A 16,699-nucleotide genomic window follows, 5' to 3' on the forward strand; every position below is an offset into this window, starting at 1 on the left:
CACGGTTAATATCCACTGACTTGAGCAGCTAGACTTAATGTCAGAGGTTTGGAACTAAGCATTTAAAAATAGAAAGTCAAGCCAGTTGCAATGTTTGCAAGGAGGACAGCCGGCTGGAGGCGAAGTTTTCAGACTAACTTTTGGAGGATAACGTTACGTGACTGAGGATGATCGTCGGCGTTTCAGACCAGAATGGACCATTACGTAAGTCGAACACTGAATGTATACTAATGTGCAAACATATATTGAAACTTTTAATATTTCTCATATGAAGCAGAAGCACATTTCTCAGGGTGAATGTAATAACAAACGCCTCCGCGCTCGCGCCCCGGATATAGGCAACAGATGGGCTTGTCTCGCTCCACCAGTTTCTGACAAATGCGTCAAAATTGATTACTAATGTGAAAGATCGGATCGGAAACGATCGGATCGATAGATATTTAAAATCACATGCTCGGGATCGGATCGGAAGCAAAAAAAGGCGATCGGGACATCCCTAGATTAGACCCAACCAAAATCAATCTCTTTCTGCATTACAGCTACTCTTAGTCTCCTCTTGAATCCCACCTTACTGGTAATTGAAACCAAATATTGTGGAAGTCTATTCCAGTAGGACATTGCCCTGTACATTACAGTTCTACAGCTTCAGTTCTGGGTCTCTGCAGGGCGAACCGACCCCTCAAGGCTTGTCTAGTGCCATAGCCATGACCATCACTAATAAGCACCAGCTGCAAAAAGAGGCACACAGGTTTATGTAAAGTATAAATATTTCTCATAAACAAAATAAGACTACACACTAGTCTCTCCTAGTGGGGATGGATCGGCCACACACTACGCAAACCAAACACCAGCACCACCAGACAGGCCCTTAGATGGAACCCCCAAGGCAAAAGGAAGAGAGGCCGGCCGAAGAACACCTGGCGCAGGGACTTGGAGACAGACATCACACAGAGCGGACTGACATGGAACAAATGGAAAGCAAAGCACAGGACAGAGGACCCTGGCGAACTGTTGTCGACAGCCTATGCTCCCCCAAAAGGAGCGATAGACGTAAGTAAGTAAGTAAGTAACACTAGTCTCTCATTGACTCATCCATGACAGTTCCTTGTGCATTTTTTCAACACCGTTTCTAATTGAGCTATGCAATGCAAGTCTTGCAGCTCGAGTAAGCTGTATTTGTCTTGTTTGGATGCATTTGACCAGATTGCTGGACAGTAGTCCAAATGTGACAAAACTAGTGATTGTATGACTTGCTTGGTAGCTGTGTCAGTTAGAAAATAGGCATTCGGTCTAATAATTTAAATACTTCTGCTCATTTTTGTTACAATATTGTTAATGTGAGTTGACCAAGAGTGTTTAATCCATTATAACTCCAAACAATCTGGCCTCCTTAACTTGTTCAATATCTGCACCCGGCAAAGAAATATTTAATCTGTGATTCTCTCTCTGAGCATGCTTTGAACAAATAATTAGACATTTTGTTTTGGATGCATTTAGTTTCAGCTTATTTACCGTGACCCATTCAGAAATCTGCATTAACTCGCTTTGAAGAAGACTGCTGAGGTCTTTGGCATTGCTTGCCGAAGCATATATTGTAGTGCAGTGGAGGTTTCTCTATGACAACACGTGAAACACAAATTCACTCATAATTATTATTAATTTACATATACCTATATATATAAAAATATATATATATATATATATACATATATTTTTTTTTAAATTATTATTATTATTATTTTTTTTTTATTATAAATGTTTTCCTCTGTAAAAAAATGCCAGTGAATTTTTTTTTCTTCAAAAATGGCCAAAATTGACAGCTCTGAGCAGGCCTGCACTGCAGTATTGCCTGCAGTAATTATTCGTGAAGAAAACTTCACAGGTGTGACCCATTGTTAAATAAATAATAAATAACAGCGAATCAAAATAGGCTATTAACTTCATCTAAGAACGGTCTGTGCAGTTAAACTCTTGCCATTGAATGGAGGATTGATTGATTGACAGCCCTTGACATCCAATACACGGAGGTTGAATATGATTGGCAGCCTTGCAAATCCAATCAGAGATTTCTGCATTGCAAAGTCAAAATGGGTCCAGCTGCATGTGAGGAGGATAGGTTTAGCTCGGGCCAATCTCAAGTTTCTCAAGTTTCTTTATTAGTTGTCATACAGAAGTACAGAATACTTTTATACAAAATGTAACATAAAGAAGCATTTTGTATAAAAGTATTCTGTACTTCTGTATGACAACTAATAAAGAAACTTGAGAAACTTGAGATTGGCCCGAGCTAAACCTATCCTCCTCACATGCAGCTGGACCCATTTTGACTATGTGAAAGTTGAGACTATGAGAAAGTTGTTGTTTAGTAGTTAGTAAGCTGTACAGCTATAACAAGTCAGGCTAAATTAAACTTTGCGCCAACATTAGGACCGAAGTATAAACCAGCAACTGAGCAACATGAAGAAGTGGATTTATGCATCTGGATCAGAAAAAACGTTGTGGATGAAAAAGTAAGTAGTCTACAGTGCTTGTATGCTAACAGTAGCTAGGCAGCTTAGCCTACATCACAATGATAATCACCAAGCTAACTTACTGTACACACTGTAGGGCTGGGCAATTAATTGAAACAGAATCGCGATATCGATTCATAGACCTATGCAATCTAATTTCTAAGTTATGACTATTTTCTTTTATTAAAAAAAAACGTTTTTTTTTTTTTTTTATTATTATTATTTTATCTGGGTTGAACATGATTTGTGGAACTCCCTCTGGTGTTGTGGTCGTGGTATTCACTGACCTTTGGGAAGTATTTCGACATGCACATGGGTATCTTAGTGGTGTAGTGTATCTTGTAGACCAGGCCCATTGCAAGTTGCTGTACTCTGTCGTCTACTCTAAGCCATCCTAGGTTGTCAAAGTGGACAGGGGTGAGGTGGGTTTTAGGAGTAAGGTCAAGCAGTAGTCTGACCAGTTTGTTTTGTGATGTTTGTAATCTTGTTTTTAGTGCCTTTGAGGTGCTTTGGTACCATGAGGTGCAAGCATAGTCGTAGTACCCTTGAATGAGTGCTCCTGTTAGAGTCTTCAAGGTATTCTTGTTTACCAGAGAGGAGATCCGGTACAGGAATCTAGTTCGTTGGTTGACTTAGTTTTATTACATTGGATCCCATTTTGTCACAGGAAAGATTTGCCTCTATAGGATGGAACCCAGGTAGGTAATTTCATCTTTCCTTTTAAGATAAGATAAGATATTCCTTTATTGATCCCCTTGGGGAAATTCAGGCATCATAGCAGCATGGGGGAAGGGTACAGGTAGTGAAAACAACACAAGCAGTGTAAACAAATAGGTCAATATAATTTACTATCTAACTAACTGAAATATACATTATTCATTATTCACAGTATCACAGTATCCACATAAGGTGCAGTATGCATAAGGTAGTGTTATTGTCCTACTTGGGTTCCTATTAGTTCTAGGTCGATGTCTGGCAGCAGTCGCTGCCCACTGTTGTGGAGCCTGATGGCCACTGGTATGAAGGACTGTCCGAGGCGGTTAGTTGAGTGTCGGGGGGGTATGAGTCTGTGGCTTCCTTGTCACCTTCACCTAATATGTTTTGATCTGGTCAGGTGTGCTGTCACCTAAAATGTTTTGATCTGATCAGGTGCGCTGTCACCTAATATGATTTCATCTGGTCAGGTGCGCTGTCACCTAATATGTTTTCATCTGGTCAGGTCCGCTGTCACCTAATGTTAATATGTTTTCATCTGTGTCCACTGACCACTGACACACAGTGGGGGATGTTTTAAAAATATTATTTAATATATAATATAATATAATAATTTGGTCAGCAGCCTCCACTGTTGTAGTGTCATCTGCATAAATGGAACTGCTTGCATTTTTTAAACTAAGTGGCATATCATTTACAAATATTGAATATAATAATGGTCCAAGGCAACTTCCTTGAGGAATGCCACATTGTAGAGTTTTAACGCTTGATAAAGTTCCATTAAACAGGACACATTGTTGTCTCATGAATAAATAACTTTTCATCCAGTTAGTAGCCGAGTGTTTGAAACCATAATCAGCTAGTTTTGTAAGCAGCAGTTCATGATCAATGAGATCAAAAGCTGCGCTAAAATCTAACAGTACTGTACCAACTAATAATTTACAGTCAATATTTCTTAGCCAATCATCAGCCAATTGTGTAAGTGCTGTGCATGTTGAATAGCCAGGTTTATAAGCATGTTGAAAGTCAGAATTTATGTTATTAAGGGAGAAGTAATTTTGAATTTGTTTGAATGCAATTCTTTCCATAAGTATACCTAAAACAGGTAAAATACTGATTGGCCTACTATTTGGTCCAGTGAATGATTATTTTCTATTTTTTGGTAGAGGAGTGACCTTAGCTATCTTCCATATTTGCGGATAAATTCGTTCCTTAAGACTCAAATTGAATATATGACATATCGGACCAGCAATACTTTCAGCTGATCGCTTAAAAAGTCTACTGTCCAGATTGTCGTGACCAGAGGGTTTGTCACATTTTAATTCAGACAATAGCTTTTCAATTTCTGAAAGATTTGTGACCAAAAATTCAAATTCACATTCTTTGTCCTTCATGATCTGACTTTTTATAATTTAATCTGATAAGTTACCATTTACAGGTGGCATGGTATTTACTTTATTTGTGAAATAGTTATTGAAATAATTTGCAATATCCATTATAATATGATCTCCATTAACGTGACGTCTCGTCTTTTCGTCAGGGGAAAAAGCTTTGTTGACGACCATATTTAGTAATAATTTTCGTTGACTAAATTAACACTGCTAGTATGTAACAAAGTGTTTTTTTGCATCACCTGAAGTTTATTTTAAAATTTAGTCAACAGACCACTGTCGCTCGCGTAGTCAAAATGACACTGAAGCAAGGATGACACTAACAGCTTTTATTTTTTTAAACTTACATTTTTTATTAACATTTATAGACAAACAACACTTACACAATACCTACAATGACATCAACAACACAGCAGTACATCCACATGGGCCCCTTGAATTCGGCCACGCTCAGCCTACTAGACCTCCATGAGAGGGACCCCCCCCCCCCCCTCCCGCCATCCACCCCCAGAAAAAGGGCTCCCCCACATCCCAGGGCCGTCCCCCGCGGGGCAGAGCACTCAGCGACACGGGTACCTTGAATTTGATTGGGCCAGGCCCAGCAGGGGTTCGAGGGGTGGCACTCCCCCCCACCGAGCCAAGCCTGCTACCTCCCATGTCACCAAGCACCCCACCCCACGGCCGATGACCCCACAACATCCAAGACCCCCCCCTTCCCGGGCCAAACCGCGGAAACGATGGTCCCCCTCCCCCGACATCCCCTCCCCTGAGTTAAGCCCATTGGAGCCCCCCATATCCCAGGCCGCTGCGCTCGCAGCCGGGCCCCCAGCGACACGGGTCCCTTGAATCAATTGGGCCAGGCCCAGTAGAGGAAAGGATAGGGGACTCCCCCCCACTGAGCCAAGCGCGCTATTTCCCATGCCACCGAGAGCCCCACCCCACGCCCACCGACCCCCCAACACACAGGGCCCGGCCGGGCAAAGCCCAGCCGCTCTGATCCCCCTGAGAAACCCCTCCCTCCCGCCCTCCTCCCCGAGAGACACCCCCATTTCCTGGTCCACCATGCGCGGAGCCAAGCCCCCAGAGCCCCCACCCGCCCACCAGGCCCCCAAGCCCAGGCCAGCAGAAGGCCAAAGCACCACGCCTCAATGGCCCCCCGACCCCCTGCGACCCCAAGCCCGGTGCCCCCCCCGGCCCGGTGACCAGACCGCCCCGGCCACGGCGGCCGAGGACCCCAGGAACCCCCCCCCCCCCACACCAATCCCACAACACGCAAGGCCCCCCCCTCCCCCGGGTCGAACCGCTGGAACGATGGCCTCTCCCCCCCGACACCCCCCCACACAGAACCCAGCCTGCCCACCTCTGTACCTCCTCCCATGTCACCGACATCACCGCATACATTTATGAAAATAAAACTAACACAAGAAAAAATGACATGAATATAAATGGTTATATGGTTCGCACTATTTCCCCGGTTGGCGGTTTGGAGGGGGATCAGCCCTCCCACTGGAGAAGCCCCCCCCCCCCCCCCCCCAGAGACGGAGATATCCCCCAAAGGAGATTCTCCAAGCCTCTCTTCATGTCCAACATTTTTAATTCTTCTCCTTCATATTTGTCCATGTGCACATTTAAAGCAACTGCTATTCTAACATAACTGAAGAAATAATATATAAGAAGACTAAAGACAATTGGCACTTCCCAGGTAATTATTTTTAACCCCGTTTGACCCCCGTTGGCGGGTTGGAGGGGTAAGGCTCTCCTGGAGAGGGCCCCTCCTATAACGACGGAGATATTCCCAGTGGGGATTCTCCAATGTCCCTATTATTGTCCAACATTTTATTTGAATTTTTATCTTTCATGATGGTACATTTCCCGAGCTCCCGGTCAGGTCTCTGAATGTGATTACTCCCAGTGGTCTGTGTGTTATCCGCTGTGTGTCTCAAACCATAACCTCCATTCACTATCAAATAATATGCTTAGTTGTGCGTCCTGTGTGTTAGTGTCTACAGTTTAGTCCAGTACGTGTTATTTGTATTATATGTCTCGAATCAAGTCCCAATTTCCCCAACTAATGTGTTTACCTTGTCTGTATTGCCAGTGGTCTGTGTGTTGTCTGCAGTGTGTCTCGAATCATTGAATCTTGGTCGGTGTGTATGACCTCAGTGCTCGAGTCCTGCTTGGTGTGTGAGACTTTGTTATTAGAGTTCTGGCTGGTCCGGTTGATCTCGGTGCTCGGATCCCGGTTGGTGTGTGTGGCCTCCGTGTTGGTATCTTGGCCGGCCCGGGCGGCCTCCGCGCCTGCATCTCGTGTGCGGATGGTCCGGCCGACCTCGGTGCCCGAGTCCTGGTTGGTCCGATTGTATCCAGCGTCTCCCTGTCCCTCCCCCGGGGGCCGTCCGTTTCACCTCTCCCAAACCAGCCTCCATGCTCCTCCGAACACCCCGCACTGCATCGAGTCCAGTCCGCGTGTTGGTCATGTTAGCTTGCAGCTCCTTCTCCAGCCAGGCCTCGCTGCGGTCCAACATCTCGTCAGCTTGTATCCCTTGCTGCGCCATTTTCATCGTGTTAACCTCCATGTTAGCTTGCAGCTCCTTCTCCAGCCATGCCATGCCGCGCTGCGGTCCAACGTCTCACTAGCTTGTATCACTTGCTGCGCTACATTCATCGTGTTAACTTCCATGTTAGCTTGTAGCTCCTTCTCCGGCCAGGCCTCTCTGCGGTCCATAGCTTGGATAGCTTGTGTAGCTAACGCGCTAGCCCGTGTGCTCGCCTGAATGCTAGCTGCCCCCCACTCCAAGCTAGCTATTAGCTCCTCTGCCCACCGCGGCATGGTCGCTTCTCTCTCGTTTTTTCTCGTGTTCATCCTTCCTCTTCTCTTATATCCTTGAATTGTCACTTTTTATTTCGTTTTGAGCTGTTTTACTTCCTCTTTTTCACTAACAGCTTTTTAACAGCAAATTCAAAAAACCTGGTATTCCGATACAGGAACTTGAGTTTTCCTGCACACTTAGATAGAATGTTGGCAGCACTAGATTCACATGAGAGAGACTGCTCTAGTGTATGTCCTAGGTACTTGACGCAAGTTTTCCCTGTGATTACTGCTCTGTTACAGGGGACTTCCATGCGATCGGCTTTGCCTAATCTCCTTGTTGTGCCAAAAAGGATCTACTCAGTCTTGCCTAGATTGGACAGCTTGTTATCTATGAGCCATTCTCTGGCACTTTCTAGCTCAGAACTCAGAGCTCTCTCAGGCCATGTTTAGACAGAGAGAGTCTGAACAGAAACCGCAAAAGTCATCTTGCGGTCTCACTTTTAATGTTGCGTTTAGACTAGTGTTTTGGGATGGAATTCTGCGTGCAGACGAGGCTGTAACGACTCGAGACGACGGAGCCCCGCTGTCACACGATTGGCGCATATGTCACATGACGTGCTGTGAAGACCCGCCCTACTCTGCCTCTGATTCGCAGACTGTGGGTGGGGGAATGTGATTGGACCAAAGCAGAATCACTCACAGACAGTGGCTCCAGTCACTAATAGTTGCGATAGCCGCGGCACAGATTCTTGTGTATTTAAAAGTACTGCCAATGTAGCCTTCAGGTGATCGCCATGGATAGAATCAGACATGCTTTGTTTACGCTTCTAGGCTACTGGCGCATGCCTGTGATGTAAGCAGTACGCAACGAGAGTCTTGAGAACCCTTTCGTCATAGTTTTATGCGGTTTGACTGTTCAGATGAGAGCGCGAAGGTTTATCGTTTCTAGGATTTCCACCCAGGAAGGTGGTCTCACTTTTTTGCCGATTCTCCCGGCAAAAACGCTGTTGCCGTATAAACAAAAGGCACATTCAAAGAAATATTTTGCCGGTTTCACCCGCGAGCGTTCCGTCTAAACATGGCCTCAATCTCCCTGACATCCCTACCTGGCACCAGAAGTGCTGAATCATCTGCATACAATAACAGTTTATGTTTCACAGATGCTGGCATGTCATTGACATATATCAGAAATAATAGAGGACCTAAAATGTATCCTTGAGGCACCCCACATTAGGGCTGGGCGATATGGCCAAAAATGATATCACGATATCGATAACGATATCATATCACTCGATATCGCTCATTATCGATTTTTTTATGCATTTTTTTTAACACTTTGGCTGCCATGGGTTAAATTAATGATATACCATAGATTGCCAGCGCTATTTGTCTATGGAGAAAGTCCCCTTCTTTGCAGGGCTATAACTTTTTAAATTCTATTGCTACATTGCCATTATTAGGGCCCATTCAAAGTCCTATATGTATTGTTCATTGTGTAGCAACGTTAAACTTTTTCATTCACATATTCATAGTAAAGTATGGTCTAATGTATAAGTATGTTTTCATCTCTTTCTGCAACTTTCTCCAGAACGTGATATATAGCCCCAAATGCATTATATTGATGATGAAATACAGTTTGATGGCAATCAGCGCGATATAAAAAATTCCAACTAGACGTACTTCTAGAAGTTACTACACGTCATCTGATGTTGACCGGATGGGCGAGGGGGCGTTTATAATTCCGTGGGCAGCGTTATACCAATCATCTAATGTGGGTCAAATGTTGATAAAAGCAGTTAGTATCGAAGATGGTAACGTTACACGCTGAAACTCACCCCAGTCTCCGCGCGCCGTTGGGCGATCATCGTCGAGTAGAAATTTTATCATTATGGGATATATTATTACCCGGTCCATCTCCAGCTTGTATAATGGTATATACGTCCAAATCATGTTGTTTATCGAGTTATTGGCAATCGATCGCTATGTAGAGTGACGAGCTAGAATGCCGGAACCTATCCCGAGTGGCCGGAAGCAATACGGACATGTAGCACAACCTCCACTGTGCTTCCTGTTAAGCGGTTGCGCGATCGGCCACCAGATGGCGCTCCTGAACCGCCAGAGAGCTCAGTGGGTCCTGCTGGTGGTTCTCAGACCAGCGGAGGGACATTATGGATCAGATCGCAGATTTTTGAAATATTGATATAAGGACGCTGTACAGCGTCCCCCGGCAACTTTAGCATCGCCAGCAATGACGCTGTAAAGCGTTTTTAGGCAGTCAAAGTGTTAACAACAGATGTATGTTTATTTTGCAGCAGTTCTTTGTCGTTGCCGCCATCTTTAGTGTTACATCCCCTCACACTCCAGTTCTCAGGCTGCAGCTGGTTTGAAAAAGAAAGTAAACAAGCTTCTCTGCTGGCTGTGGCTCCAGGGGAGTTGAATAGGTCTGGCTCTGCTAGTTTCTTTTCTATCTTTTGGCGCTTTTTTGGTGGACAAACCACTGCACATGTGCACCGTGATTCGTCACTGGAGACTAGCTCTGCTAGCACACATAGCCTACTGTGTACAGACGGTTTCAAACTGTATTTTAAATTAGAAAGCAAACAAAATAAATGGACAAGAGAAAAATAAATCTCAATTTGGTCAGTATTGTCATTTGGACAAGCAAAGCCATTACTTAAGTTGCAGGCAAGAAAGACAAGTCTGTCCACTGTCTCTGGTTTTAAAACTGCCCTGTTGCAGATCACAAAAATAATAATACAAATAAAAATAAAAATCATGCACTCTAGCTTTGACGACAATATAGTATGGTTCACGGTCTAAAAAGCTTTCTGGAGGCCAAGCAAGATTATTCCAACATAATTACTATCCTCAACATTTTGCTTGATGTAGTCAATCAGATGAATGAGACAGGTCTCTGTGGAGTGGGCTGCTCTGAACCCTGACTGGTGTTCATACAGACACTTGTTGTCTACTAGATACTCCTCAACCTGCTCATAAACTAGACGGTCAACCATCTTAGACGTAACTGTTAAAATAGAAACCGGCCTATAGTTTCCAACTTAGATTTCAGTGAGTTTTTCTTCATTAAAAAGGATGAAACTCAGGCTGCTTTGCTTTGCCAGTTTGCAGTATTGGGTATATTCAATGGTATAAATTCAATTATAAGAGGATGGGGTCATAGAAACGTTGGGACAAGGTTCCCCCGTTACCATGGAGACAAATCACACTGTAGCGCTCTCTCCCAGTGCTGAATACTTTGCGAGAACCGTCCACTCCTTGGAATTCCAACTCTCACAAACTGATATTTAGGGCTCGTTTGCAGCCTTCATGGTGCATTTCAATCAAAACCATCTTACATTAATGATAGAATCGCAACATCCTGTTGCAGGTGCATTTTCGAAGCGGTATTGCCCCATACGGACAGACGCTGCCCTCGGACCAATATCCCGTACCAGTATCGGTACAGTCCCCCTACTTACAGCAGCAGGTCCACCTGTAGCCGTGGTAACCTCCGTCTCTCCTGAGACCTACTCTTCTGGAAGATGTTGTTGTCTTCCTCAAGCACAGAGTGTCTGTCTGTGGTGCAGGGCGCGTCCACCAGGACCTGAGGACACACACAGAGTGTTCACAGAGTGTCTGTCTGTGGTGCAGGGCGCGTCCACCAGGACCTGAGGACACACACAGAATGTTCATAGTGTCTGTCTGTGGTGCAGGGGGCGTCCACCAGGACCTGAGGACACACACAGAATGTTCATAGTGTCTGTCTGTGGTGCAGGGGGCGTCCACCAGGACCTGAGGACACACACAGAATGTTCACAGAGTGTCTGTCTGTGGTGCAGGGCACGTCCACCAGGACCTGAGGACACACACAGCATGTTCACAGAGTGTCTGTCTGTGGTGCAGGGGGCGTCCACCAGGACCTGAGGACACACACAGAATGTTCATAGAGTGTCTGTCTGTGGTGCAGGGGGCGTCCACCAGGACCTGAGGACACACACAGAATGTTCATAGTGTCTGTCTGTGGTGCAGGGGGCGTCCACCAGGACCTGAGGACACACACAGAATGTCCATAGTATTCTCATGACATGTCATGCCTACCAATATGGCGCTATGCCACAGGTCAGTGGCCACAGTTGTCATTTAATGTTAATCACCCGTTATTACAATCACCAGTTGAATACCATTAATAGCCTACGGGGTGACACAAGTAAAGGTAGGGTGAGACAGATATACTGTATAGGTCAGCTGATATTATCAGCCCATATATAAACCTTTTACCCAAATACTGGTATCAGGTAAAGTGCTGTTGGAATGTGTTCCACCATTAGAATTCCTCGCAATACCAGAATAAATGCCGTTGTTGTTGTTTCAGTTCTGATGAACGTGCATCACCGTCTATCTTTAGCATTGATACATCCAAACTTATTTTATTCAGAAATCATTGTATTTGTTTGAGCTTGCTTGGGAATGGTGTTGTGTAATAAGAGATCTGGCTTTATGCAAATCATGTGTGGTGGTATGCCACTACGTGGAAATTATCAAAATGACATAATTAATAAACAGCTACAATAAGGTCTGGGTTATGGCAGCTGAACATATACAGGTGCGTGCAGCTCAATAAATTAGAATATCGTGGAAAAGTTATTTTATTTAAGTAATTCAATTAAAAAAGCTAAACTCTCATAGATTATAGATTCATCACACACAAAGTGAAATATTTCAAGCCTTTATTTGTTTTAATTTAGATGATTATGGCTTACAGCCCAAAATTCAGTATCTCAGAAAGTTTGAATATTACATAAGACCAATCAAAAAAGAAAGATTGTAATATAGAATATGTCGGCCTCATGTATGTTTACTCAGTACTTGGTTGGGGCTCCTTTTGCACAAATGACTGCATCAATACAGCGGAATATATTGACTTCCACGATATTCTAATTTATTGAGCTGCACCTGTATATATAGATCATTATTATTTGTATTTATTGTCACTTACTCTATGAAAGGTGTCTTTCTCAATCTCCCCCCCCCATTGTGTACCATCGAAGGACGTGATGCGAAGACGCTCTGCTGCCAGCAGCTCCTTGGGAACGTAGCTGTTCAACACCCTCTTCAGACGCAGGGTCCGAGAGATGGAGCTGTCGTTCACACACAGAAATCCTATGGTGTGTATGTACACACACACACACACACACACACACACACACGGCAGTTAGTGACAATTGATCAGTGAAGTGGCAGTATATATATTATTTTTAAAGTAGAGTGTTTTTGTCCACTGAGACAGTAGGAAGGCTGAGTAGGGGAGACACAGGAGAGAAGGTTCTTTATTGAGACAGTAGGAAGGCTGAGCGGGAGACAGAGTAGGGGAGACACAGGAGAGAAGGTTCTTTATTGAGACAGTAGGAAGGCTGAGCGGGAGACAGAGTAAGGGAGACACAGGAGAGAAGGTTCTTTATTGAGACAGTAGGAAGGATGAGAGGGAGACAGAGTAGGGGAGACACAGGAGAGATGGTTCTCTATGGAGACAGTAGGAAGGCTGAGCGGGAGACAGAGTAGGGGAGACACAGGAGAGAAGGTTCTTTATTGAGACAGTAGGAAGGCTGAGCGGGAGACAGAGTAGGGGAGACACAGGAGAGAAGGTTCTTTATTGAGACAGTAGGAAGGCTGAGCGGGAGACAGAGTAGGGGAGACACAGGAGAGAAGGTTCTTTATTGAGACAGTAGGAAGGCTGAGCGGGAGACAGAGTAGGGGAGACACAGGAGAGAAGGTTCTTTATTGAGACAGTAGGAAGGCTGAGCGGGAGACAGAGTAGGAGAGACACAGGAGAGAAGGTTCTTTATTGAGACAGTAGGAAGGCTGAGCGGGAGACAGAGTAGGGGAGACACAGGAGAGAAGGTTCTTTATTGAGACAGTAGGAAGGCTGAGCGGGAGACAGAGTAGGGGAGACACAGGAGAGAAGGTTCTTTATTGAGACAGTAGGAAGGCTGAGCGGGAGACAGAGTAGGGGAGACACAGGAGAGAAGGTTCTTTATTGAGACAGTACAGTATGAAGGCTGAGAGGCAGACAGAGTAGGGGAGACACAGGAGAGAAGGTTCTTTATTGAGACAGTAGGAAGGCTGAGCGGGAGACAGAGTAGGGGAGACACAGGAGAGAAGGTTCTTTATTGAGATAGTAGGAAGGCTGAGCGGGAGACAGAGTAGGGGAGACACAGGAGAGAAGGTTCTTTATTGAGATAGTAGGAAGGCTGAGCGGGAGACAGAGTAGGGGAGACACAGGAGAGAAGGTTCTTTATTGAGACAGTAGGAAGGCTGAGCGGGAGACAGAGTAGGGGAGACACAGGAGAGAAGGTTCTTTATTGAGACAGTAGGAAGGATGAGAGGGAGTCAGAGTAGGAGAGACACAGAAAGTTCTGGCAAGACTCAATCCTATGCTAGCATGGTGTTCCAGAGGTGAGTCTGGCCATCTCTGGGTAGAAAGAGAGAGATAGCGAGAGTGAGAGACAGACTGTGCTGGCAGCAGCACCATAGTGTTAAATAGAGAACCAGAGACAGACTGTGCCATCAGCAGCACCACAGTGTTAAATAGAGAACCAGAGACAGACTGTGCTGGCAGCAGCACCAGTGTAAAATAGAGAACCAGAGACAGACTGTGGTGTCAGCAGCACCACAGTGTTAAATAGAGAACCAGACTGTGCTGGCAGCAGCACCACAGTGTTAAATAGAGAACCAGAGACAGACTGTGCTGGCAGCAGCACCACAGTGTTAAATAGAGAACCAGAGACAGGTGTGGGATGAGGGAGTTCTTCTTACGTACGTATGCCCTGGCTCTGAAGAAGTGCCAGAGTCTTGCCCCCCGGAGCAGCACAGAGGTCTAACACGCTGTGGCCATGCTGGACGTCCAGTGCCAGGCAAGGCAAGATGGATGCCGCATCCATCAGGTAGTAACCTAGCAACCCACAGACATCTGGCCTAAAGGGGAGCAGGGAGACAGAGCCAAGTGGCTGAGATTAAAATAAGTCACTGTCTGATATTTTCTTCTTCTTTGATCTTTGATTTTCCCAGTGCAGGCGTTTCAGCTAGTAGGTTATTTTAAAACAGTGCTCACTGACAGTCTTGGTAAGGCGATGTTATAGAAGAGCTTTTTGTTGACTGCGAAATCTCTGGTAGAGGCATGGGTATTTGAAACATTTATTCTATACACACCCCCTTCCCTCTGGGAGGCACTCACTCACTCACTCACTCACTCACTCACTTGTGGCAACAGAAATGTCCGGTCCGCGTGAATGCCTTCTACAACAGAACTGCGTTTCCGCGTTGCTCTGATTGGCCACTGACCCCACGTGACCCTACCCAATTACACGCCCCCTTATCGATGCGTGTTATGCGACGCTCTACAGCTCTTTCGCTGACTTCCTCGCAGAACAGCTGTTTGCGTATTTATAATATTGGAAACGCCGCGCTGTGAAGCACCTCTGTATTAAATGCCGACAGCACATCTGTATTAAATGCTGACTCATCAATCAATCAATAACAACATTAACGATAACGTTAACGTTAGCATTAGGCTAACGCCAAGCTGTAATGTTACCAGTCTCGCGTCTATCTGCTAACGTTAGCATTAGGTAATAACCAGTTTAAAATGGATGGTGATTACCTCACGTTGTGTCTATTCTGCTAACGCAGACTCATCAATAAATCAATAACAACATTAACGATAACGTTAACGTTAGCATTAGGCTAACGCCAAGCTGTAATGTTACCAGTCTCACGTCTATCTGCTAATGTTAGCATTAGGTAATAACCGGTTTAAAATGGATGGTGATTACCTCACATTGTGTCTATTCTGCTAGCATTAACGTTACTAGTACAAACAATCAAACCAAAACATTGACATCTAACTTATCTTTAGATATTTACTCAACCTCTAATGTCTAACTATGAATGAACACAACACTCTAACTTAACATCTTTAGCTGATAAAGTACTCAACCTCTACTGTCTTTAACTATGAACAAACACAATACTCTAACTTACCATCTTTAGATAATAAAGTACTCAACCTCTACTGTCTTTAACACTTTGAATGCCACCCACAAGTTTTCTCGTGTTATTACCACCCGGGTTGAATGCCCACTCACGAGAATATTGGTTTTATTAGTTTTAATTTTTTTATTAGCGATCTGAAATCATATTGCATCAAGCGAGCCTACCATTGGAGATCCAGTCACCCCAGGCGCTCAGATGTGGAAAAAAGCGCCCCCTATCGTCTCCCAGATGGTAAATCACCCTTTTGGATTGGACTCAATGAAAGTGAATGGTAGAAAGGATTTCTGGCTCCACATCTTACGTCTCACTCACGCAGCCGGCATCGACCGGCATCACTCCGGAGCCTGAAGAGCAGCGGGATTATGTGTTCTACTGTATACACGGTTGATCAATACAATGATCGAATTTTTCGAATGGTGATCAGGAATTGGAATAATCCATTTGGATACCATCTGATCTCAGGTAAGGAATCTATGTTATCAGTCTTAGGATAATCAGACTCGTTTTCACGGATATATAAGCGTTTCCCCTATATGTGATATGGCTGTTTTGACTGTAAAAGCCATCAGGAAATAAGAGCAGCGATTATCAGCGCGCGGCACGAGCGTGCGTGCGCACACATATACTATCGATTATCTAGCGTTTATTTGAAAACGATTCATAAATAGGCCGACAAATGACAACGTTCTAGAATATTCCAGTAAAAGGCGATTATTATAGAATGTGTTGTTTTTTCCGCGAAGACGAGTGATTTTCAAAATGCTATCAAACGGAAATGAAGCGATAAAAAAACAATCTGCTTTGACAATGTTGACTGGAAAATTAGTCTTTGATAAGCGACGGGCAGATTAGACACAGCCATAATTTAAAACATAGATTAGGCGATATTAACATTAACATAGGGCTGGGCGATATAACGATAAATATCGCGATATATTTTAATAATCGATATCGAAATAAAAACAAATCGAAAAATCGTTTTTTTTCTTTGTGACCTGCAACAGGGCAGTTTTAAAACCAGAGACAGTGGGCAGACTTGTCTTTCTTGCCTGCAACTTAAAGTAATGGCTTTGCTTGTCCAAATGACAATACTGACCAAATTGAGATTTATTTTTCTCTCGTCCATTTATTTTGTTTGCTTTCTAATTTAAAATACAGTTTGAAACCGTCTGTACACAGTAGGCTATGTGTGCTAGCAGAGCTAGACTCCAGTCACGAGTCAC

The 16,699-nt window shown here is 44.4% G+C and overlaps 1 protein-coding gene across 1 annotated transcript in view; it reads right to left on the minus strand.

Annotated features, from left to right (window-relative positions):
- The window catches only part of nsun4 (NOP2/Sun RNA methyltransferase 4), a 67,370-nt gene that overhangs the window by 6,377 nt on the left and 44,294 nt on the right, over window positions 1–16,699 (minus strand). Inside the window, exons 4-6 of the mRNA XM_084327012.1 lie at window positions 14,245–14,399; window positions 12,424–12,587; window positions 10,907–11,031 (exon numbers count right to left, since the gene is read on the minus strand). Of these exons, the coding sequence (XP_084183138.1) occupies window positions 10,907–11,031; window positions 12,424–12,587; window positions 14,245–14,399 (444 nt within the window). The remainder of the gene's footprint in view (window positions 1–10,906; window positions 11,032–12,423; window positions 12,588–14,244; window positions 14,400–16,699) is intronic.

The sequence above is a fragment of the Notolepis coatsorum genome (genome assembly GCF_963971535.1).
Source record: "Notolepis coatsorum genome assembly, chromosome: 13".
NCBI classification, from domain to species: domain Eukaryota; kingdom Metazoa; phylum Chordata; class Actinopteri; order Aulopiformes; family Paralepididae; genus Notolepis; species Notolepis coatsorum.